Source organism: Squalius cephalus (assembly GCF_949319135.1).
Source record: "Squalius cephalus genome assembly, chromosome: 23".
Lineage (NCBI taxonomy): Eukaryota > Metazoa > Chordata > Actinopteri > Cypriniformes > Leuciscidae > Squalius > Squalius cephalus.
Genome location: NC_137144.1, coordinates 18,177,245 through 18,202,091, shown reverse-complemented (window position 1 = coordinate 18,202,091; position 24,847 = coordinate 18,177,245). Strand labels below are relative to the sequence as shown.

At 37.2% G+C, this 24,847-nt stretch overlaps 2 protein-coding genes across 3 annotated transcripts in view; both read right to left on the bottom strand.

Moving 5' to 3' along the window:
- Positions 1–317: 317 nt before the first annotated feature.
- LOC307150964 (putative polypeptide N-acetylgalactosaminyltransferase 8) overlaps positions 318–24,847 on the bottom strand; it is a 40,757-nt gene continuing 16,227 nt past the window's right edge. Inside the window, exons 7-17 of one of the 2 annotated variants that reach the window (XM_079858660.1) lie at positions 13,374–13,468; positions 12,535–12,757; positions 4,224–4,390; positions 3,800–3,983; positions 3,509–3,706; positions 2,120–2,234; positions 1,697–1,882; positions 1,420–1,557; positions 1,197–1,292; positions 952–1,119; positions 318–872 (exon numbers count right to left, since the gene is read on the bottom strand). In XM_079858660.1, coding sequence (XP_079714786.1) covers positions 738–872; positions 952–1,119; positions 1,197–1,292; positions 1,420–1,557; positions 1,697–1,882; positions 2,120–2,234; positions 3,509–3,706; positions 3,800–3,983; positions 4,224–4,390; positions 12,535–12,757; positions 13,374–13,468 — 1,705 coding nt within the window. In that variant the 3' untranslated portion in view covers positions 318–737. Of the gene's footprint in view, positions 873–951; positions 1,120–1,196; positions 1,293–1,419; positions 1,558–1,696; positions 1,883–2,119; positions 2,235–3,508; positions 3,707–3,799; positions 3,984–4,223; positions 4,391–12,534; positions 12,758–13,373; positions 13,608–24,847 lie in introns of those variants that run through there. The other variant, XM_079858659.1, reaches the window with a different exon arrangement.
- LOC307150966 (RIB43A-like with coiled-coils protein 2) lies at positions 14,472–23,798 on the bottom strand. Its single transcript, XM_079858663.1, has 6 exons — positions 22,004–23,798; positions 21,303–21,614; positions 15,500–15,561; positions 15,293–15,376; positions 14,825–14,891; positions 14,472–14,742 (listed from the first exon to the last, which is right to left on the bottom strand). Exons 1-3 carry the CDS (start codon positions 22,086–22,088, stop codon positions 15,509–15,511), a joined length of 450 nt encoding a protein of 149 aa, XP_079714789.1. The 5' UTR covers positions 22,089–23,798; the 3' UTR covers positions 14,472–14,742; positions 14,825–14,891; positions 15,293–15,376; positions 15,500–15,508.

The following is a 24,847-nucleotide window of genomic DNA, read 5'->3' as shown; positions in this document are numbered from 1 at the left end:
ATCAAATTGTATCTTTTTGGCTGAGCCCTGGCTTGAGCTCGGTCTGCCAGAATAAGAAAATAATTGGCTGAGATCTGGTTGGGTTTTTGTAGAAGAGTAAATAAAAGATGTCTGGCATGAATGTGCTCTATAAAATAACAGAGTAAGATGTGGTGTTAATTGGTTCATATTTTATACATCAATATAAGGTTAATTTTGTCAAAAAGAATACAATTAAATTGTTTATTATAGGCCTAGTTAAAAAATACCTATAGATATTTATTCAAATACACTTTTACACATGAGGCAGATTTTAAAGGAAAGAAGACTTGATTATTCTGTTGGCAAGATTATTTTAATGGGCAGTTAAGGAGGTGTGTGGGACAATGTGCTGAATGAAAAAAACAACAACAAAAAAAAAACAATGAGATGTTTGCAAAATGATTGAAGACAAATGGTTCAGTCTGCAGCATCATATAAGACAAAAGATTAAATGGGACTGAAGGAGTACTTGTGGTTATCCAAATGGTAATCAATATGCCACAAAAAAAAAGTTTTAGCGAACTGATTACCATTTGTATAACGACAATTTTACTGCGATCGCAGTAAGAGTATAACTTTCACATTTTTAATGTGCAGTTGTTTCAAAGTAATAAAACCTGTTATGTTAAACAGTTGATTTAAACTGGAACATCTGTTTTGTTTTCAATTTTCTATTACATTGATTCACAATGTTTTCACTTTTCTTAAATTTCCTCTTAAAAATCTTTGATGACATGTTGTATTGTCCATTTTTGTCCTGAGCATGTTTGCAAAATGAGATAGTAGTAGGAATCCTGTCCTTGGCCGAGCTCAAGACATCGGGTTGTGTTTCTATTTCTTATTGCATTTCCCTAATTGTAAAACAGAAACCATAAAATTATTATTTTTTAGAAAATAAACAAACTAATAAAATGCAGAGCAGGACCATACCTGAGTGAAGTCCCAGTATATACTCAGTCCTTTCTCCTTGGCTTGTTTACAGTCATGTAACTCTGGTGTGCTTCCACTACCGGGATCCGTTAGACAACGGTTAGAGTTATATGTGTGAGATTTGATTCGTCCAATGTATATCTCTCCATTACGGTTGTAGTGACAATGCTGTAAGAGATGTTGAAATGAAGAGTGCATTTTGGACGTAGCTGTTCACAGTAAAGGTTTACACTTACATACAGTACCTGAGGGTCATAGTAATGACACGCATACAGAATAGGTACACTTCCAGGAACAGGTCCTTGATCAATGCAGTAGTCTTCTTTAAGATCATTCTTCAACTGTCATGAAAATAAACAGCAGCGGTTTTGGAATAACTGGGTTAGATGGACCAACTATAAACATAATTTATTTATATCTCTTCTTAGGAGGGAAATGGTGTATATTAGAAGACTTTGAGTAACTTACCGCACCATAACCCATTATGTCTTTCCAACTGTCTAGCAGAGGATATACATTTTCCAGATACCATTTGAAGGGCTTACATTTGAGTTTCTCTCGTAACTGTTTTCTTTCAGTCACATCACCAATATCAATCCCATGATCCTAGAGGAAAAACGGTAATTTTATTAACCAGGTCCAGTGTGATGATATGAAGATCAATGAAATGAATAGTTCTAAACAAGACTGTTAATATTCAACTTATCCTGAGCTAACCTTGAAACATGTTTACTATTACTGTTACCTTTAGAGGGAGATTCCAGGCAATGTTCACATTTGATTTATATTCATCCAGCCAGATTTCAGCCACTCTCAGAGCATTTCGAATCATGGGTTTGCTGAGATCCGGTGAATAAGGCTTATGTGCTCTTTCAATGTGTGCAATCTTTGAACATGGCACCACTTCAATACTCCCACCACAGAGCCAGACCTGATTTATTAATTAAATATCAGATATTGATCAAATTCAAGCACTTTTTACACATATTATAAGCAGGGGTGCACATAACTGGTGCTCACGTGTGGTAAAAATAAACGACGCGCAGCAGAAAACATGGAAGGAAGCGCTTTTGAGTACCAACATTTTGGCCCAAAATAAAACGTTTATTTTTACCACACGTGAGCACCAGTTAGCACTTGCAAACGATAATGTGTAGTAATAACTTACACGTAATGCTAGTTCCACATTTTCACCCCCATAAATTGTCATTCCTTCATCCAAAACTCCAATTTCTCCCAGGAATTGACGATCAGCGACAAAGATACCCATGATTGAGGGACTCCTAACAGTGCAGAAACAGTAACTGACTATTTGTTCTACTTCAATCAAATGATAAACTGCAAATTGTAGCCTATATTTATCAAATCAAGTATGTCATGAATTACATGGAAGTTTTATTCCAAGCTTAAAGAAAAATGGTTCATTATGTGAGTTAAATCTCAACTGATTCATTCAAAAACACTGATTCATTTAGGAAATAAATAAGCAACTGTCTTCATAAATGTTGCATCGTTCACTCAACCGATTTGATCAAAAACAGATTAATTTAGGAAAGAACTCAACTAACAAGGAATGTTCTCAGAACTGTGGCTAAAGGTCCTCTCAAAGTTATAAACATATGTTCGTTTGGTAACGTTAATTGAACTAGTGCAAGTGCCCATGCAAAATCAGTTTTTGTGTGTGTTTTTAGTAATTGTTGGTTTGGAGTATTTGAGTGCTCATTGTTACAATTACACAGCAAAAGTTCAGTGACATTTTTATTTGTGCATGGTAGAAAGCAAATACTGATACTGACAATAAATATGGAAAATTGAACTACACTATTGAGGGAGCAGGCTACACAGTGAACTCCGAGAAAACGCTACGCTTGAGCAAACAGTTTGTGAATAGGCTACTACAAATGATGGCCGTGAAAGAGACTGTGAACGCATTGCATTGAATAGGATATGTTTAGTTGGCGAATAGCATAGGCTACTATTACACAGTAGCGAAAACGTTAAGCGCACCAGAATAAAATATAATATTCAGAAATAAACAGTGTAACTGACTTACAGATTCAGTTAACATCCACAAATGAATAAGCGCGACGATTCAGGGAGCAGGCTACACAGTGAACTCCGAAAAAAACGCTACGCTTGAGCAAATAGTTTATGAATAGGCTACTATAAATGATGGCTGTGAATAAAATATTATATTCAAAAGTAAACAGTGTAGCTGACTTAATATTTAGCTGACAAGAGTGTTTATGTCAGAATGTTTTTTTTTTTCAACCACAACCTTCTAAGTGCTTCTTTTACCGATATATTTAACGATATCTTTTGCATTTCTAATCCAAACAACGTCAAACTTGGCACTGCACTTACTCGTGTCCGTAGCGAGACACCTGTCAAATCCATCGGACTAACGGTTCGAGAGATATGCGAATAACAGACACAGAATTTATAGATAGATGTTAAGTTATCATTTTAAAAATGCATCTGTCACATTGTAGGGCCATTTAAAATGAACTATAGAAAGTGAAGGTGTTTAAAATGGTGAAAAATTTACACCACTTACTTCCCTGGTTCTGACGGGTCGTTCATTTTGTACCATTCTGGCCGGAAAGACTCGTACATACACCAAAGGTTCCAGTCAAACGCATGAGCAGAGGGGTTATATTTAATAATCTCCAGGGTGTCAAAACACACTTTGTCAAACACTGGCGAAAGCACTACTGTCCTGTCTGCTTTGATTCTTGCAAGCAGTGGCTCTGCCCTAGAACAATAAGGCATGTCAAATGTTTATTTACCAAAGACAGTAGGTTATAAGATCCTCATGTTATCATACTCAGACTGTGGTAGCATTTACCATTCCTTGTGAACCTCAATATGGGCATCCAGAATGGCCACCACCTGGCCTTTGGCCGCTTCCCAGCCTGACATTCTTGCCTTGGCAAGACCCATCTGCCTTTTGTGTCTCACTTTCTTGATTAAGCCAGGTTTGTCTTTATTAATGAGACCAATGTACCCATCTAAAGGCAATTGCAGATCCTCTGTTAAGAAATGTAAAATATTGAATGGCAGAAATTGTTATATTTAATTATTTATATTATCATATAATATATTAGAATATTTAATAGAATAATCTATAAATTAATTCATGCATACTGTGTAAATATTTATTATTTTCTTTATAATCTCAGATTCATGCTTAACAGGAAAAAATGTTTTAGAAAAATAAAAATACAGTTCAAAATATTTTATCTAATATCTCAAATATTGGCAAAACTAACCATTCAAGCTGTAGTCGTCCACCAGGATGATTTCTGTTAGTAGATGAGCAGGTGTTTTGTCAATGATGCTGCGGACTGCCCTTTTAATGACTGAGAGAGCCTCATTTAAATAAATCAGAACCACACTAATAGATGGCAGGTCCTTTGGGTAGATCTTCACAGCACATCTGTATGTATATGTATATGTATACACGCACACACACACACACACACACACACACACACACACACACACAAAAAAAAAATAAAAAAAAATAAAATAAATATATATATATATATATATATATATATATATATATATATATATATATATATATATATATATATATAGTGTGTGTGGGTGACGTAGATGTCACTCATTGGTTGTCAAATCAGGAAACGCGTATTTAAGTAGGCTGCGCCTGTGTTGTGATGCGATCGGTTGTAACACCCGCCCTATTGTGTTGTCATTCCGGTGTTACAATATATTCGGTTCCTGAAATATTTGGTTCCAAAGGGTGGAGCTATCATGAATATTCACGAGACCATAGCGTGGGCGGGGCAATCAATACAAGCGAGTGGAACAGAAATTGTTAGCGTGAGCGCCTCAGATCGCGTTTTGTTCTAAACTACTTCTATAACTGTTCGTTTCTCACGAATGACTGAGATTCAGCTTTTTAAATGTCTATTATTGCATGTTTAAATAAATATATTCTTGTGTTTTTATTCTGTCTCCCAAAGTTGTCTGTAGGGTAAATATTATTAAAATAGCTTTTATATTACGGTATACAATATAGCTTTGAATGTTGCTTTAAACTCAACTGAAAATCTTTTTGATACACAACTGTCAAAGGTTATCATAAATGTTAAGCTTCAGCAGTTGTTTTCTCTAGCAATGCTTTTTGAACGTTGGTCAAATTAAGTGATAATTATTTCAATTGTATTGATGTATACATAGCAAGGTCCAAGTAAAGAAATGTTATACTTGTCATTTGTCGTTTTGAATGTACCATTCCAAAGGTAAGTGCACTTAATTGGAATGAAAAAGAGACAAAAGTCTAGAAAATTTATTCATTTAATTTGATTTTTATTTGGCAATGTAAATTTCAATTTTTCTTACAGATATAATGCATTGGAGTATCAAATTAAGGGCTTTGGCACCTAGGGCAAATAAAAACCTCACTGTATAATATAGTATAAGACCTCATGTAAAAGTAGTATGTTTTGATCATGAAGAGACTATTAGAGAAATCACTAAGTTAGTTAGTTACTAAACACCTATGATTGTGAAGTTCTGTGCCCCTCTGAGAAGGACTTTTTTTTTTTTTTTTTTTTTTTTTTAGAAACACCATGAGGAACCATTTTTTCAATTCATACAAGGTTTTAAACATTGACAGCCAAAATGACAAATTCAACAAAGATGAGGAGGTTTATTTATTTGAATTGTGGTTGAGACACGTTATTCTTTTAAAACATCACCATAGCTAAATGGCCAAAACTGTGTACAATAGTAAATTGCATAGAAATATTGTTCAGAAAAGAAGTTTCTCAGGTGTGGTGGGACATGGACATATAAATAAAAAGTATTGTCATTCATAAGAATTTAATATATATAATTTTTATAATATAAAACAATATACATAAAGTTATCTACCTATCCTAGACTGTTTAAATAATGATAAACAAAAACATCTGCCTCAACATATTTCTGTGTAAAATTTATTGAGGTTTTTTAAAGCATTCATTCATTCGAAAACTCGAAATTACTTTTATAGTAAGATGAAGTGTCTTAAAATTACATATTTTATTCATATTCATCTGTAAAAATGAGAATGTTAGACAAGAGAAACACATGGGATCAAGGACAAAATTAATACAGCAGGACAAATAAAATATTTAATATATTATTCAAATATTTTATTTATAAATACCTTTCCTTATTTTTTTGGTATACCCATCTACACCAGTGTGTTTTTGTGTACACTTGTTTACAAAAAGATTACATAGAATGAAAACATTAATAAACTGATAAGATGTAGGCCTATTTTTTATGATTAATGATTAGTCATTATTATCAATTAATTTGACCACTGTTCTAAAGCATTGCTAGAGAAAACAACTGTTAATGCATCTGAAGCCTAACATTTATGACAACCTTTGATGAAGTAAAGGTTGTGTATCAAAAAGATTTTCAGTTGAGTCAGTATAAAGCAACATTCAAAGCATGCAGCATGCAACTCCAAGTTCTTATGTCGTCTTGAGCAGTCAGCCTATAATTTAAAGGCTATTTTAATAAAATGCAGACAACTTTGGGAGACATAATAAAAACACAAGAATATATTTGTAAATATTTATTTAAACAGCAATCAGACACATTTTAAAAAGCTTAACCTCTGTTATTCATGAGAAACGAACATCATGGAATGTCAACAACAACTAATCTGGGAGAAATTTAGAGAAATAGGTCTTCCAACTTCCTACAGGATCAGGTCTGTAAAAGTTCAGGCAAACTCAGAGTCCTGAAACACATGCTATAAAACGATAAATTATTTATAAAATATATATGAGTAGTTTAAGCTTAACTTCGTTCAACCTTATTTTGAAAGAAATAATCCATAAAACAAAATAAAACACGAGGCGCTCACACTAATAATTTCTGTTCCACTCGCTTGTATTGATTGCCCCGCCCACGCTATGGTCTCGTGAATATTCATGATAGCTCCACCCTTTGGAACCAAATATTTCAGGAACCGAATATATTGTAACACCGGCTCGACGTGCTGCAGGGAAAAGGCTGGGAGGTAGTATGCAAATCAGTTGGACGGTCCACTTGATACTGGAGCAGATAGGTTGGAGTTGGCTGGTTGTTTATTCAGCATTCTGTGGCGTGGGTCGTTTAGTGGCGTCTGTGCACCAGCTGCAGTTCACCTGTCCTAGGTAAACAGAATCGTCATCGTCGGTTGGGCATGACGTGCTGCAATATTTGGCAGTAGTGCGAGCGGCCCGGCCAGCGCTGTTGTCTCGCTCGGATTTTTGATTTTCTTTTCTTTTGTTTCCAGTTAATCTGGTTTGTGTTGTCTGTCCAAAAAGTGCAATGGTGAATTTTATGTGTAGTTCTCCTTTTTCTTGTCTTGATACTTTGTCTGGTCGTTATTGTATGTGTCCGTGACTTAAGTTGATCCATTTAATATTTTGTTTTTTTGTAAAGACTAAAAGGAGTTATTCTCCTGTGTTCGTAGATTCATTATTGTGATTATTTCTTTATCTGATTTTGATTACATTATTGGGGACGCTGGATGTTTGGGCTGTGTGTGTAAGTCCAGCTAACTGTTCCGTCTTGACCTTATTTATTGTTTTGTATTAGCCTACACTGCTAGTGGTGTAAAATTGTTTATTGTATTTATTTATTTTATTTTTTTTTGTATTTCCATTCAGGAGCTGAGGGCCATGCACTTACGTGGGTGTCCTGGGGCTGTGGTAGTGGGGTCTCCCGTTCACTTGAGTGCTTTATTTCACTTGTGTGGTGTGAGTATGGAGTGAGCTTTTCTTTTTGCTTTCTTTCTTTTCCGCTTTCCGACCAAGTAACGTTAGTTACAGGAACTTAGTTCTAGGAACTGTCCACTTCTAAACAGTTCTAAGAACTACTCTCCCCCAAACTCGGTTTTGCTGTTTGCGTTCGCACTGGCCAAGTGGCCATAGGAACTGGTAGGAGGGGTAAGGGAGTGACGCAAACACGGTGACTTTTATTTTGACCGCGCGACGGACCTTTATTTTGGCGGCGCTAAGAACGCCAGAGCAAACAATGCTCACATTCTCTGTGTTTATTAGTTAGCGATCTGTCTAACAGTACTGTTTAATATGTTATTAGATAGAACTGTTATAGAAAGTAGACAGTAAAAAAAGGTTATTAGCCTATGCCGTGTGGTTGATGTCCAGTGTTGCTAGCTGGGCAGATAAACATAATCATGTTTGGCTTGGTCCCCTCAAAGTTGCGTTGGATTTTCTCTTCAGCATAAAGGTTTAGAGACCCATCTATCACTGTTTTCCATGTTTGCATAGTTAATGGAGTAAATATATAGGCTATAATCTGTGTGTTTACATTCTAGCTGTTTTAAAAATGGCGGGTGCTGGTGTTCCGCGTGCGTTCGGTCAATCAGCGTACGTACACTAACGTCACGGGTAGTTTAGAGTAGACCCTACTCTGAAGTAGGACCTAAATTACCTCCAAATGGAGTTCCTAGAACTAAAATCGTTCCTAGTTCCTGCGGTGCGAACACGCCGACATCCGGGTACTTTACCAATAGTTCTAGGAACTGTGAAAAGGTCCCTCCGGTCGGAAAGCGGCTTTTGTAGGTAGGGTTGCCAACTTATGGAAAGGAAAATAAGGAACAATCGTGGTTCTTTATAGGAAAATAAGGGACAGAATAAGGGACACCCAAAATATTTGTAGTGTACCACACAGTGCATATCATTTCAGCATCTACAGTTAAATATGTGTACAAAAGATGTATAAAGGTTCTCAGACAAACACATTTGGGTCATTTCGGAAAAATCAACCAAATTTCAGACACTTTCCCAGCTCATATATTTGATTTTGTTAAAAGAAAATATTCTGAAGAAAGACAAACGTAAATGAAGAAGAAAGCCAAAATATTAGGCTACATGTGATGGATGTCTATTTACTGAGTAATTTACAGTTTTGTAAAATGGGTCAAAATGACAATTTTCACCTAAGATTTGGAGTCAGATTACAGGGGGGTTAAAATGACTTTAAAACTGCAGCATTATTTTACTTTTACACAGAGATTGGTAGGTCTATTGGTTGACTTTAGCCAATCTTTGTTTCATTATAGCTATGCCAACGGTGACATTTTAAAAATGGGAAAAAGCAGTACTTTTGTTTTTTGCCCAAAGTTTGCATGCCTGCAACTCATATTAAAAATATCTTAATATTCTCTTAGATTCTAATTCTTAACAAACTTTTCTTTTGGTTTCTTAATTTTTAAGGCCAAATATGGTTAATTAAGTCCCAATATAATAGGGATGTTAATGTGGCTCCATGAGTAAGTTAGTTTACATTTTCAATGGTCGCACATTTTCTGAAGAACAAATAATGTTGAAACTAGAAATGTATCTTGTTTTTTTTTCTATCAACACAATTGAACATTACTAGAGTGCCATAAATAGTATTTTTCCAAAGTTTGTGTGCCTGTAACTCTAAAAATAATAAAGATACCTTAATATCCTTCTAAATTCTCATTCTTAATAAACTTTTCTTTTGTAATCTTCATTTTAAAGGCCATATATGGTTCAGTCCCATAGAAATAATGTGGCTCCATGTTCAAATTGTTGAATTTGACCTATTTTCAATATATAGCTACCAACGAATATTACTGTATCATCAACCTCTATTCAAAATGATAACGTTTTTTTTTTTTTTTTTTTTTTTTTTTTTGTCAGGAAGATACATAGATGGCATAAAATTTAAAAGCACAATTAAACCCTTTTTAAAAAAAAAGCATTTAAACAATGGCACTTACAATTTTGAACTAGGCCTAAATGTTTTTGCAACCATGTATGAATAAATGAAAAGTGCATACTTTTCAGATAAAGAATGTTGGACTCATGAACAATAATCACGTTGTTTGTAGTCGCCCAAAGTTTCCCAAACTGATTAGCCGGAATCAAAACGCGGACAGTGAAAGAATGGATTTGCCGTTAGCGCGAGTCCCGATGGCTGTGAAGCGGGAGCGACAGCCGGGAGAGGATTTTGCTGGGTCTTAAAGCCTTCCGCGAAAGGCTATGTTTGCAAATCAAACAAAGATTTATCTCAGAGAAATGGTTAATTCTTAATTTAGATCGTATGCCTGAAAATACGGGACAAACTGCGTTCCGTATGGCTTTCATACGGGACGCTTCATTGATGCCTTAAATACGGGACGATTCCGTATTATACGGAACGGTTGGCAACCCTATTTGTAGGCCACTTCCAGCCGGGGGTGCCCAAAGTAGATGTCCTCCAGCCCTGTATGGTCATGTCGAGATTTTTTTTCTTTTTTTTTTTTTTTTTTTTTTTTTTTTCTTTGGTAATTTACCGTTGCCGTTATTGACATCTCAACTTTTTGATTTATTTCTTTGTCAATTATTGTGTGTATGTTGAATTTGTATTTTGTCTAATGCTCCGTTGAGGGGCGGTTTTATAGTGTGACTGAGGCTTGTTGTAATAAAGTATCTTTTTGTAGAACCTATGACTCTGCCCAGTTACTGGCTGATAACGAACCTGTGTGTGTGCTCTGAATAGATAAAAGCCGGTGGCTTGTAATTCATTCTTAGGGTGCAAGTCCCTAGGTGGCGTAGTCGACAACCAAAAATTATATTAAGAATCATTTCTTTGGGTTAGGCTGACTCCCGCCTTGTGTGTGTGTCTCTCTGTGTGTGTCGCCTGCATTTATTTGATCAAAAATATTGCAAAAAAAGCAACAACCAAAAAAAAAAACTGTTCTATTGTGAAATATTTAAAATAATGGTTTTCTATTTTAAAATACTTTAAAATATAATTTATTTTTGTAATATAACGATTTTCTTTTTCTTTTTTTACTTTTTATTTATCAAAAAAATCTTGAAAAAAGTATCCAAGATTATAAAAAATATATATTAAGCAGCACAACTGTTTCCAACATTGATAATAAATCAGCATATTAGAATGATTTCTGAAGGATCATGTGAAACTGAAGACTGGAGTAATGGGAGCATGTCTATTTCCCCGATTGCCATACGAGGTAATGGAGCCTTTTATACATTTTCGTGTTTCTTTAGAAATAAACAATGGATAAATAGTCTTTAAACGCCTCAGATATAAAGTTATTCGCTGTCAAAGTGACGCCAAAATGAATGGGAGTCAATGGAATGCTAACCAATGGCGGCCCCCAGGGAAGGTACGCTTTCCGGGTGCTGGATTACACACTTGAGTAACTCGCTGAGCAAATTCAACTTGTGCTCTCCCGAGAACTCTGGATTACCAGGGTAACAGTTTTGCATGTTACAGAAAAAAATAAAACTTCAGTTGCAGTTATGGGTTTAATGCAATGAGGAAGAGATTGTGCTTCCTTGTACTTTGTCAGACAATGAGTGTGTTTGCTTAATTTTCACAGTTTTTCCTATCTGTAAAGTTCACAATATAGCATTGGATTTCTGAATCTTTTTAGTGAAGTTAACAATAGGATCCTGTAATTATGTCCCTGAAATGATGATGATTGATGCAAATATCTTTACTATACTGAAACATCAGTTCTTTTCGCCAGCTTTAATGGTGTGGTATGTATATATCTTGAACTAACAATATTAATCATTGTGTGCTTGCTTTCATTTGAGGTGCTCTCTACACGCAGAGTTTCCACATTTTCAGCCCAGACAATGTTGACCGATTAAATAAATTGTGGTTATGGTAAATTGTGGTTATATATTTAAATGAAAAAAATTCTCTTGATGCATCAACTTTGCTTCTTGGGCATCAGCTAATGTTTGCACCCTTTTTAATAGTTGTGTATGAGTCCATCAGTTGTCTGTTGTGTAAAAAGTTAATTTAAAAATACCGTTGATTGTATAGACTTCACAAACAGTTATGAATCAAAAATAATGTCTAATAACAGTTTATTTTTATTTAAATATAGGACAGTCAAAGAGATGACTTCTTGACTGACCTGACAAACATCACCATGGGCATATGCGTGATTACAAAGGAGGGAGGAGTTCTTGGAGACTAGGGGGTCGCACACCGCACGTCCGGTGTGCGATACCTCGTGTTGTCCTAGACGCAACGCTGCACTTTTCATCCGGTGTGCGAGCCACTAATGCGCTGTAATTTTGCAGCTGGCAGCATGGATATTCAGGCTTATGAAATTTGTTCAGATGTCACAGCCTGTACCTTGCACTTTATTTCCTTTCAAGACCTTTCAAGATATATTTATAGTTCAGAAGTACTATTCAAAAACTATCATTCAAATTGCAATTTGCTGCATGAAATGTAAGCACTTTTTTTTTATTCAAGTTCAACGAATCATTTTTTTCAGTGTAGCCTATATTATAATAGAAATCCATTATTTTAAATTGTAATAATATTTCAGAATAGCACTTTTTTTCTGTATTTTTGATCAAATAAATGCAGACTTGACGAGCATAAAAGACTTCTTTCAAAAACATTAAAAATACTAATGTTTCCAAACATTTGACCGGTACTGTCACTTTAAGATTCCTCAACAATAATAAGAAATGTTACAGGAAACTTTTTTTTTTTTCTTTTTTTTTTAATGTCTTAAAGTTATGAAGGTGTTACCTGTGGTCTCGAGTATCAGGAAATGTTCTGTTCACTGGTAATCTGTTACTGAGGAACACATTGTATCCATACTCCTGAAACTGCCTCTCTGCTTCCATCTGTTCCTCTTCTGTGAGTTCAGCTCCCCATGAACTGAATAGACGCGATTGAGGATACAACTTCTTAACCTCAATTTTCTTTGTGATTTTCTGTTTTACAACAGGCTCAGGATCTATGATTTTGGCTGAAAATTAAAGTAGATATAACATTGGAGATAGTGCCACAATATAATGAAAACTTCACGAGTTCACACTTGCATGTAATCGAATGTAGGAAACATGCGTATTTGGCGTGCTTTCCGAACTCAAAATGTGTCTCGAACGCAGAGTTTCCCTGGCTGGGATTGGGATAGGAACAGATAAGAGTGAGCTACTTATTGGGGTGGAGGAGGGATGCTGGAAAACTGTCGTGAGTCAGTCGGCTAATGATGTTTTATTAACATGACATAAAATAATGATGTTTTGCGCTGTGTAAATGTGCTTTATAAATTAAAATTACTTACTAGCAAAGTTCGGGAGGAGCACGTTCAGATAATGAACCTAATTAACATGGGAGAAGCTCATCAAGTCAACTCAATTAGCCTCAGGAGGTATAGGCATACATTCAGCAGACTTACCTCTGTTTTATGACAGTTTTACAGCATCCTATCGCCTCACTTCGAACTATTACTAGGCTATACCAACCGGAGCCCTCCCTTCGGACAACACGCCAAATACACATAACCTGTACTCTATTTAATTATATAAGTTTAAACTATTATATATATAATAGACTTATGTATGTAGCCTATGTAAACTCACCTATTTTATCAACTTGATCTTCTATTCTCTTCAGTCTTCTAAGAGCCTCCAGATCTTCTGGCCTTTGCAACCTGTTGTCATTACTCTTCTCCTGTCTGATAAATGACATGTTCATAAGACTGTAGATTATGACGCCAAGAACTATCAAACCAAATCTTTCAGCAATCCTCATTTTCAAAATGTCCTTGCTGTTTGGAATGGCATGAGAGTAAGTATGAATGCCCTATTCATGATTTTGCATGTAAACAAGGTGTATTTATCTGGTTCTGACACCTCTGATAGGTAATGGGAGTGGTTAATGTTATTGTTGACTTTATCAGAAGCATGAAGTGATAGTTCTTGCAGAGACACTGGGTTAGTGTCTGACATATGATACAGGGAGTTATATATGCTCACCAAGGCTGCATTTATTTCATGAATTATTAAAAGTATTTATAAAAAAAGTAACTGAAATGTGAGGACAATTGAAAATAATTATTTTAAAAAAAAATTCCCCTGTGATCATGCAAAGCTGAATTTACAGCATCATTACTCCAGTCTTCAGTGTCACATGATCCTTCAGAAATCATTATAATAGGCTGATTTGCTGCTCAAGAAACATTTCTTAATAATGTTGAAAACAGTTGTGCTGCTTAATATTTTTGTGGAAACTGATACATTTTTTCAGCAGTCTTTGATAAATAGAAAGTTCAAGAGAACAGCATTTATTTAAAATAGAAATTATTTGCAACCATTTAAGTCTTTACTGTCAGTTTTGATAATTTTAATGATGAAAAAAGTATTCATTTCTTTAGTCTAACTAAAATATTAAAAAAAATATTTTAAATGTGGGGTGAGCAACACTTAAAAGCAAAACTTAAAACTTATAGTATGATCTTCACCTAAGAATGACGTAAGCTATGTCAAGTGATCAATGCTAATTTCTATTGAAGTAAATCACCTACAATAATTTAGACAAGATCACAAGTCATTTTGAAAACATTGAATATTTAGTATAAACAATATTTTTTTTATAATCACATCCCTCCCATCTGTAATGCGTTATACGTGAGGAAAATATACGCTCACTCCCCTCAAGAAAAAAACATGAGCCAAAGCTATAGGTTGTATATCTTTATTTATGTACAGAAAAAAGTCAAACTAGACAAAGTGAGGACCAGCAGAGAGCTGACTGGACACAGGATCGACCACCGCGTGCTTAAAAGCTGACTGTTTTGGCGGGCTTGGTCTCTCCGAGCTCAGCATCCAGATAACGGTAACGGCGATGGCGACGCAAGGTTTCGATGGCCTTCTGCTCGATGGAGGAAGGTGTAATGCCCAAGTCTTCCAGTTCTGGGAGGTCGGAGCACTTCATGTCCGTTGTGTGGAACTACAAATGAGGGTTTAGATTACTTGGTAAGTTCTTTATAATAAACTAAATATATTATATTGTAATGCTCTGACACACATACCCGGTCGACTTTATCACGGGTTGTCCAGGGCTCGAAAGGGTTCATCTCAAAAAAGCTTGCGATGAGGCTAAAACCAGAGAACACAAAGTGAATATGAGGCTGTCAAAGTAAACATCTGTAAAGGTTAAAGGGATCACTCAAAAGCACACAAATATAGTCAACAGACACTGTTTATATGTGAATAAAAAAGTTTAAATTAAATATGTTCATTATATAAAACGATCGTGTCTCTTTAGAAGTCTTGGATTAAACCACTTGATTTATTTGGATTTCTTTTACAATCTGTTTATGAACATTTTAAAGCGTCAGAGTTTTGGGTGAATAAACTTTTAATGGAGAGACATTTGTGTTTTGAAGTCTTATGGGTTTGGAATGACATGAGGGTGAGTATTGATACCAGAATTTTCATTTTCGAGTGAACTATCCCTTTAAGAAGAGTAATATGTAGTGAATTTAGGAGATACTTACTGATAGAGAGGGCGAGGCATGGGATAAGCCACAAATGGTCTGTGTGCCAATGCATACACATACACATAAGTCATGCAGTTTGGCCTGTGGAGTAAGAGATTCAAGTTCAAAAACAATCATTTACAGAATGGAAATGCATAATTCTTTTGAATAATTAGAAGGCAGTGAAGGAGAAATGGGGCTGTTTCTTATCCAACTAATGCATACGTTTTCCCATTAGCATCGAGGTCTTTCACGGCATTGACAATGGCTTTGGCAACATCCACCACCTTAAAAAGTAAACAAGGGTAAAATATTTAATTTTATTTTATTTTTTTAAATATTTAACAAGAGAACATGATCATGTAAATTTAAAGTGAAACTATTATGCTACTTTACAGGTTCCTAATTTTGTTTTGAAGGTCAGGTTTACATGCACCCAAGTTCGAAAAACTCTCTCATAATAAATTTTAAAAATATTAAATAAATCATAAAAAATCACTCTCTAAACTCCTCCTATTTGAGAGCCTGCTCTGCTCTGATTGGTCAGATAGCCCAGTCTGTTTTGATTGGTTCAGACCAAGCGGCAACCTCCCAGTCTTTCTCTTGAAACCAACACGGAAGTGAATTAAACGGCAATTTATTGACTGGCCGCTTGAGGCTGGATGCAGAAGTGAGTCAAATCTGTATCTCCCCCATGTTAAAATACCCAACTTTACAGCAGAAAAAAAACACGTTTACAGCCTGGTGCAAAAAGTGGTCTATATAGCTTATTTTTCCCTTCATGACAACTGTTAGGGGGTGAATTTTTTTATAACTCATCCGTTTACATTATATTAAGCCTTAAAGTTCTGCATAATTAAGGGTGTCCACTTTTGAGGGGGATTACGAGTGATTAGGTGGCATCATACAAATTTGTTTCAAACCTTCATAGGTTTGTGCAGGAAGTAAGACTGGAATAAGCCTCATTTCAGGCAGTTCACAATCGGTTCTTTCTTATGGGAGACAATAAGCTCATGGTTCATGTTAGTTAGCCTAATCCATAAACTAATGTAAACAAATCAAAGCACATTTAACACCTCTTAAAATGATAATGTAAGTCTGCTTACCCCCCCCCCCTTTTTTTAGTAAGAGTGGTTAGAAAGATTTAACCTTAATAAACTACTGTACTTTCATGTTATTTATATGACAATGTGTAGAACAATTACCAAAACAATCTTTTAGACTGGAGTGAGGTTAAAACAGAAAAAAAGTGCAAAGCAAGTTGGTTGTTAGCTGCTACTTGTATTCAATTGTATATGGTAGAAAATTAGACTATTAGTTAAAATAATTTTTTAATGGTACTTTTTGTTGATACAAAACCTCGATTTTGTATTAATGTAGGTCAGAATATGTGCATGCAATAAGTAAGATGTGCATTTGTGGATCAGGTGACACGCGTGCATTCATTGACTCGTTCTGAGTCAATCCTATTTGAATCATTCGGATTTTGAGACTTTCATTTCGCCAGTTTAGCCTTGCACGATCCACACACAGCTGTCTGGGAAAACCTGCTACCACTAGATGGCAGTAGTCTGCTAAAACAGACAACGGCACTGTAATTAAGCGTTTTCTCATTTAATACGCTGAATGTGGCTTAAGAAAGTGATATCAGAGAATGTCGGCCTCTGGTGATATTGAAGCACCAAATTTATTAGCCTACACAATATAGGCCTAACTTATTAAATAGTCTCAGGTGCCTGATTTTTATTTCATTGCAAAATGTTATAACATTTTTACCCAGCTCTTTATATAAGGTTGGATATTTAAGCATGTCCAACTTTATTCGCATTCATACAGTATCAGCATAATGTATAGCAGATCTCAACTGCTTGATTGCTTACATTGTTGCAAAATGTAAACTATATTATCGCCCAGCTCTAATCTGATAAATGTGACTATCAGAGGCATGCAGAAATTCAGATAGGCCTATTATAAACATTAACATGATTTTCTAAAGCTGCTTTGAAACAATGTGTATTTGAAAAGCGCTTGTTGTGTAATCACATTCTTCACGTTCTTCGTACCTCGCTAACTCAGTTAGCTGGATTTGATTGTTGTCGATTTGGCATGATCTTGGATTGTTTGCTTCTTCGACGCTCATCCTGGACTTGCTGTCATAGCAACAGGTGCGCAAACTTAAACCTGCTCGTGAGCATCTTATTTCATGTTAACAGGATTAGACTGGGCTTCATAAGCGGAGCTGATACGGGAAGTTTCTGAGATATATTTTTTCTCGTGACTCGTGAGATTGTCGTTTACATTATTAATTTGTTGGAAACGCACATTTATTTTCGACTTGGCTTTAACTACAGCACAAACTGTTTGCATTGCCCTAAGATTATTTGCGAGTGGCTCTTTCCTTTACACTATTGGATATGCGGAGAACTTGATGGAAAGTGCTGTCTGTCGTGTCATTCGGAGTTTACCTGGTGCTTTTAGGTTTAAAAAACAGTTTTAGGTTTTTTGTGGCATTTCCAAGCCACGTAAGACCCAATGTTGTAAAGCAGTTTTTTTTAAAGCATTTTTTTTTTTTAGGCTATCATAATTTTTTATGAAGATCATGCAATCATGACCATGCCGATTACAGAATATGTCACTCAGGCTTCACTAACGTGATTGGTACCATATAGGCTAGACCATAGACTGCCATCAAGGCCTCAATTAAGGGGATTATGTGAACAGAAAGGGGGTTCACAATGTAAATGTGCAGCCCATTACTATTGTGATTCTTAATATTCCAGATTAGTAATATTATATCAAAATAAAAAAAGGCAGTTGACTAAAATCTTCCATATCACAAATGTGAAAGCAAAATGGCCAGGATCTGTGCATGACTTAAGAATTTTCAGAGTTTCACATTATGCACATTATTTGAAAGTGGTAAGGAAAGTTCCACAATTAAATATCAAGCTCACTGTATTACATACACTTATGCTGATCCTAACAGAACTGCATTTTTTCATAGGTGATTATGACATGTTCCTGCAGACAGGTGTTTTATGATCCCATTCCCTGACCCAAACCAGTTACAATGCAGCTCTAGCCAGGACAAGGGCACACAATGAAATGAACTTTGGCTAAAGGGAAGATTTCAGTGGCTGAAAAGTCTGAGGGTTGCACACCTGACAGGGCCTGTGACATTGTTGCATGTGCCATATTACACAACATTGCCAAAAAAACCCCCCACTTTTCATTAAATGTTTAATAAAAGACAAATATGCTTAGTTCCTTGAGTTTTATTTCAATTGTTCTTTGTTAAGAAAAGCCAGTGGTCAAGTGCCTGCTTTAGACATTAGACACATGCCTCATGCAACAAATAAAAAGGAAAAGTTGGCTATACACTGCCCACCTGTAGGCCTATGTCTCCTCTGTCTGTGCAGACTCTTATAGGCCTTTCTGTAGATGTGGATTACTTATACAACCTATATTGCAGCCATAAAGCATATAAATTAAGTAAAGTTATTTATGCACTTGCAGGTAGGCTATAGTTCCTCCATATGACAGTTATCGGAGAGGGTTTATTCACTGTCCAGACAGTGCAATGGAAACAAATGGACATTACAAAGTTTTATACTTTCTTTCCTTTGGAAAGTTAGAAAATGTCCACTTACTGCACATATTTCAGCCACCACTTTCTTGGGAACAGATACAAGTGTTGGTGTATTATGTAAAAGTGCACAAAAGAGGAAAACACAATGCCATTACAATGAACTACACTCGGTAAAAATGAGATCAATAACTCATGGCAAAATATTTTTACATTAACATAAGTTTATCAGTTTTCACTTTCACAAGTCAAAGCAATTCATCATTACTCAAGATTTAACAGTTGAAATGACTATACGGCCTTAATTTAATGCAGCAAAAATTATTTTACAGTGTAGGCTACTAAGATCTTTTCTATTATTTTTTCTCAGCCTTTTTCATGGTTGCTTTTATAAACAGAACACCATTTATTTAACAGTGCCTTTTATAAAAGAGACTATAATATAACTAAAAATTACCATTATGTTGAATATTTTTGTACTTCACTTTTATTTGTTCCCATGTTCTAGTGTGGTGACTCTGACATTACAATGAACAAAGTAATTATGCAATTATTAAAATACAAATATATAGGTTAATAAGTGATAAAAATATCTAACATGGCCACTTCTAACGGATTTAAATTGTCTGCTACTTTTTGCCTGCCCTCTCTCCTGGCTTTTGCAGACTTTGAGGTGTTTCCTGGCGTTTTGATTAAACATTAAAATTCCGAATAAACTTCGACTATTAGTTCTTGCTCTGCTGAGGAGAAAAACTGTGCGCGCTCTTTGGCCACGCTGAACAGCCAATAGCAGCGTTGCTGATCAATGTCTCTACTATCGATACATATCCCCTTTTAAACCAGCGCATGAACGCACAATTATCTCAGATAACTCAATCCAGCTATACTAATCATATCTGGCAGGTGTGTTCGAAGAACCTAATTAGTCAGATCATGATTAGCACAATGATATCATTTTGGATGTGTAATTTGATCTCGGATGTTTTAAGCAACGTACGAAGAACGGACCCCTGGACATGGGCAGAGATCAAGAACCAGGAACAATGACAACAAAGAAAACGCTCAGAAATGCAGTGGAATAACATACAAGACTTCGCAGGGAATGATGAGGTGAACCAGGGGCACGTTCAAGTTCAAAACGGTGCGCAACGTTTTGCTACGGTTTCCGGGTTGAACGTCATGTTTCCTGGAAACGGCGTGCACCGGTGTGCAACAGGGTTTGAGATACGTTTTCTCTTGTTTGGTGGGTGTGTCAGAACTGCAGTCCAATCAGCAGCAACATGTATAAAGCATGCGGTATTAAAGTGAACTCGCACAATGGGTTCAAGGAAAGTAATTTACAAATGTGTTCGATGCAGCTCGGTATACGCAACAACTGAGGATATTAGAAGACATGTTTGTCGTAAGTTTTATTGTAAAAATATAGGATATCAACATAATGATGTAGTTGTTTATATTTTTAGCTTCATTGCAAGTGTATGACATTTGGTATAGAAATAAACAATGGTAATTAAGTGCTTTTCCTAAAAATGAGAAAGAAAATACAGGGTATTAAAACAGTATGAACTACAAATAAAGTCAGTATGTGAGGCTAAATAGATGTGTTTTAGTCTGAATTAGGTAAGATGTGTGCTTCCATTTCAGTTTCAGCAATCCCTTCACTCGATTGGGATGTTCTCTTTTGTTCTGGGCGGCAAGTGCAGTAACTGTAACATCGGGCATATTTTGTAGTATTAAACACATATTTATACCGACTCCATCAGGCTCCGAAAATTCTTCACAAATAACACAAAGAATGGCCTTCTCAGCTGCCATAGTTGCAACTGTTGCGTCATCAGAACAGTGTGTTCAACACATCACCGTTTCTGTTTAAAAAACGTTGTGCAACGTTTTGTCAGGGCTGAACGCAGCCCAGGCTTATATGGGGTGAACTAAACAATATAATGAGACACAGGTGAATGTGATAATTGGGGATGATGAGTCCGGGCAGTGAATTATGGGAAATGTAGTTGTGAGTGAATAATGATAGTCTGTAGAGTGCCCTCAAGTGGCTCTCAAGGGCACTCCAGCTGATGACCGTTACAACAGCACACACACATATATTATGAAAACACAGACTTTTATTTTGGATGCGATTAATCGTTGCACAGCCCTAATAAAAACAAATATATATATATATTTGTACTTTTAAAAAATATTTTATTTAAATATATTTATAAATTTTATTTAAAATATACTGTCTTCAAGTTGCTTGTACATTCATTTGGGGTTTTAATTTGTTACAAAACTGTTATGTTAGGTGCGAGAAACCTGTTCAACAAATTAGTTTTAATCAATTCACAGCCATAATGTAGTTTCAGAAAGAATCAAGCCAAACTGAACTGTCACTGAAAATTAGTAGAGCTCAGATATAAGGAGCTGCCATTCAGCAAGTGAACATACCTTCTTGTTGTAGCTGTTGTTTGGATCGCTCCAGTTCTTCTTGCTGTTGAAGGGTCCATGCTCTGAGCTGCTCCTGCTGCTTCTTCAGCCTGTTCTTCTGGCTCAGATCTTCTCCAGTCAGTCCCGAGAGAATCCGCACACCTTCCTGCTTCTTCAGCAGCTCTGGATCGTTCAGATCAAACTCACATCTGCTGGTTGTTTGTTGGAATTGTTCCCTAAATTGCAGGATGGCTTCATTCAGCAGGCGCTCATCTTTCTTCTGCCGCTGCTCCAGGACACAGGCTACACGATCACTGCACAGCAGGTCATCAGCTGAAAACACACAGGAGAAGAAGCTTCTGAGTCAGCCTCAATGTAATAGTGAGTTATGTTATTCAAGTTATCCAAAACCTTTTTTGTGGAAAAAAACTCTTTCCACACACATACACACACACTTATGTTGTATGAGGACTTGCCATAGATTTAATGATTTTTATACTGCACAAACTGTATTCTATCCCCTTAGGATAGAATTAGTTACCCATCACACACACACACACACACAGTCCCCAATGACGTTAGTCCCCAAAATGTCAGCATTTTAAGTAGACTTTTTTTCCCCTCTGTTTTTCTTTTCCAGACAGTTATTCCACCTTGATTAAAAAAAAATAAATATTAAAACAGATACTGAAAATGTTAATTGCAATATGGGTGTTACTCACCATAGACTTCCAGTTTGTTTGCTTCGCATTGGTCTTTCTCTCTTCGTTCTTTAACTTGATGGTCGAGATTCTCCTCCCCAGGCATGGCGTTCAGGCCATCTTCAAATCAGGGTGGACCACAGCTGCACCAGAGCCCTGGCCCCTTGGATAAAACCCAGCCTCTTCGAGTCAGGGGTAAGCTTGGGGATAGTCTCAAGAAGGATGGTGGTCAAATGATCTGGGATGTTTTCGGGAGTGCAGAGGTCGACCTCTTTGCCTCCGAAGACAACTCTCACTGCCCAATATGCGCTGGCCCACGAATGGCCCAGCCTTCCCCTGTATGCTTTTCCTCCGGTCACACTCCACCCTCAGGTCATAAAAAGGATCAGGGAGGGCAGACACACAGTCCTATTGGTGGCCCCTCTCTGGCGGAACCAACCTTGGTTCCCCGAGTTGATTCAGCTGCTCACAGCAGCCCCGTGGCCAGTACCCCTGAGGGAAGACCTTCTTTCCCAGGCGAACAGGACAATTTGGCACCCCCGTCCCAAACTATGGGCCCTCCATGTGTGGCCTCTCGACAGGAGCTTGAGGACCTACCAGCGAGAGTCCTGAGCACAATTAGCGAGGTTAGAGCTCCTTCTACGAGACGCCTCTATGCTGTTAAGTGGTCTGTGTTCTCCGGCTGGTGCTCAAACCAGGAACCAGAACCCTGCCTTATGTGAAGTATCTCTGATACTTTAATTTCTCCAAGAGCTGCTGGATGCGGGCCGTACCCCATCCATGCTCAAAGTCCATGTGGCAGTCATCGTAGCTTTCCATGCCCAGTGGCCGGCCAGTCGATGGGGAAAAGCGACATGATTGTCCGCTTCCTAAGGGGAGCAAGGGCTTAACTCCCCCTACAGTGCCCTCTTGAGACCTATCAACAGTTCTCAGGGCCCTCAAACAACAATTACATTTACTCTGCCCAGTTCAGGCTCTGAGAACTTATACAGAACGCTCCGCCCAGTACAGACAGTCAGAGCAGCTCTTTGTAAGCTTTGGTGTCCGCACCAAAAGAGCTTCCGGTCACGAAGCAAAGATTATCACGATGTCTGGTGGATGCTATCGCTCTAGCATACGCTTATGGGCCAGGAATGCCCCTTAGGCGTCAGAGCTCACTCCACTAGAGGCATGGCCTCCTCATGGGCATGGTCTAGTGGAGTATCCATTGGCGATATTTGCATGGCGGCCGGCTGGTCCGGCTGGTCCTCACCGTCTACCTTCGCCAGATTCTATAACTTGGAAGTCTCTGCGCTGCCTCTACACGAGCCAGGCCATCATCATTAGGGTCTTGCCCTATCAAGGCGTCATATCAGACTTAGGCCCTTGCTTTGGACCCTTGTTCAAGCGTCCAACTTGGATCATGGAACATGTCATTACGCTTAACATAGCACGGCATGATTTGATTGGTTCCCCATAGCGTATAGCTACGCAATACGACTGACCGTTTCACACCGATTGGTTCGCGCAGTTACACCGCTCTGCCATAGGTTTGAGCAGTTACAACTGACCAGCCAATAGCGTGCGAATAGTCTCTGCACTGTTGTGGCTGTGCAGTAGCACTGCGTTATTATACAAAAGGCTACAGTATTCGGAGAAAAAGGAGTTTTCCCCATAGCGTATAGCTACGCAATACTTGTTCCCTTATCTCAGGGAACGTTATTGTTAGGGCTTTAAAGGGATACTCCACCGTTTTTCATATTAAACTATGTTATTCCCTTAACTAAGATGAGTTGATACATACCTCTCTCATCTCAGTGCGTGCACTTAATCGCTCTGTCTTGCGGCGAAACTTTGTTAGCACTTAGCTTAGCCCAGTTCATTCAATATGGGCCAAGCAGAGAAGCTACCAAACACCTCCACGTTTTCCCTATTTAAATACAGTTACTCGCGTAGTGTAACTCGACCTAGGACGGTGACACAAAACAAAACGTTGCGCTTTTCTAAGCGTGTAAAATGGATAACTATATTGTATGGCGGAATACCATAGCAAGTGCTTGTAAGCACTTCGACTTGGCGCAGTAATATCTTCACTAGAGGGAGCGGGGGCCGGTGAGAGGATTTTTCACGAGTGAAGATATTACTGCGCCAAGTCGAAGTGCTTACAAGCACTTGCTATGGTATTCCGCCATACAATATAGTTATCCATTTTACACGCTTAGAAAAGCGCAACGTTTTGTTTTGTGTCACCGTCCTAGGTCGAGTTACACTACGCGAGTAACTGTATTTAAATAGGGAAAACGTGGAGGTGTTTGGTAGCTTCTCTGCTTGGCCCATATTGAATGAACTGGGCTAAGCTAAGTGCTAACAAAGTTTCGCCGCAAGACAGAGCGATTTAGTGCACGCACTGAGACGAGAGAGGTATGCATCAACTCGTCTTAGTTTAGGGAATAACATAGTTTAATATGAAAAAACGGTGGAGTATCCCTTTAACTAAATTGTTATATTTGCGACTGTAGGGGGCTACATGGGTACTTTTTAACAATAGCAAGCGTGTGTGGCTGCATTGTTGAACTGCTTTAGCCATAACCTCTGGTTATCGATCAGACTGGCGAGTTTGTGACCGCGAGATCCGCGTAAACGGCCGGTGCGAGACTCTCTGAGCGACATAGATTCCTAATGAATGAGTAAAATATAAAGTAAAGAGTGAAATAGAACAACCAAATATATTGCTAAATTATTATATAAATGACCATAACCAATTGGCATTCTAACCTAAATTCGAGGTCGTGATAAAATGGAGTCAGATAAAAGCTTAATTAGAATCAAATTACTTTGCCACGCAGAAAAGACAGTAACGTGCAGAGACCTTCACCCGTTCTATTG

Excerpts from the sequence above, each read along its gene's own strand:
- LOC307150966 (XM_079858663.1), bottom strand. The coding sequence starts at position 22,088 with ATGCCTGGGGAGGAGAATCTCGACCATCAAGTTAAAGAACGAAGAGAG. Across the intron at positions 21,615-22,003 it reads AAACAAACTGGAAGTCTATG|CTGATGACCTGCTGTGCAGT; the intron begins GTGAGTAACACC and ends GTGTGTTTTCAG. Across the intron at positions 15,562-21,302 it reads ACAACAGCTACAACAAGAAG|GTGGTGGATGTTGCCAAAGC; the intron begins GTATGTTCACTT and ends TTACTTTTTAAG.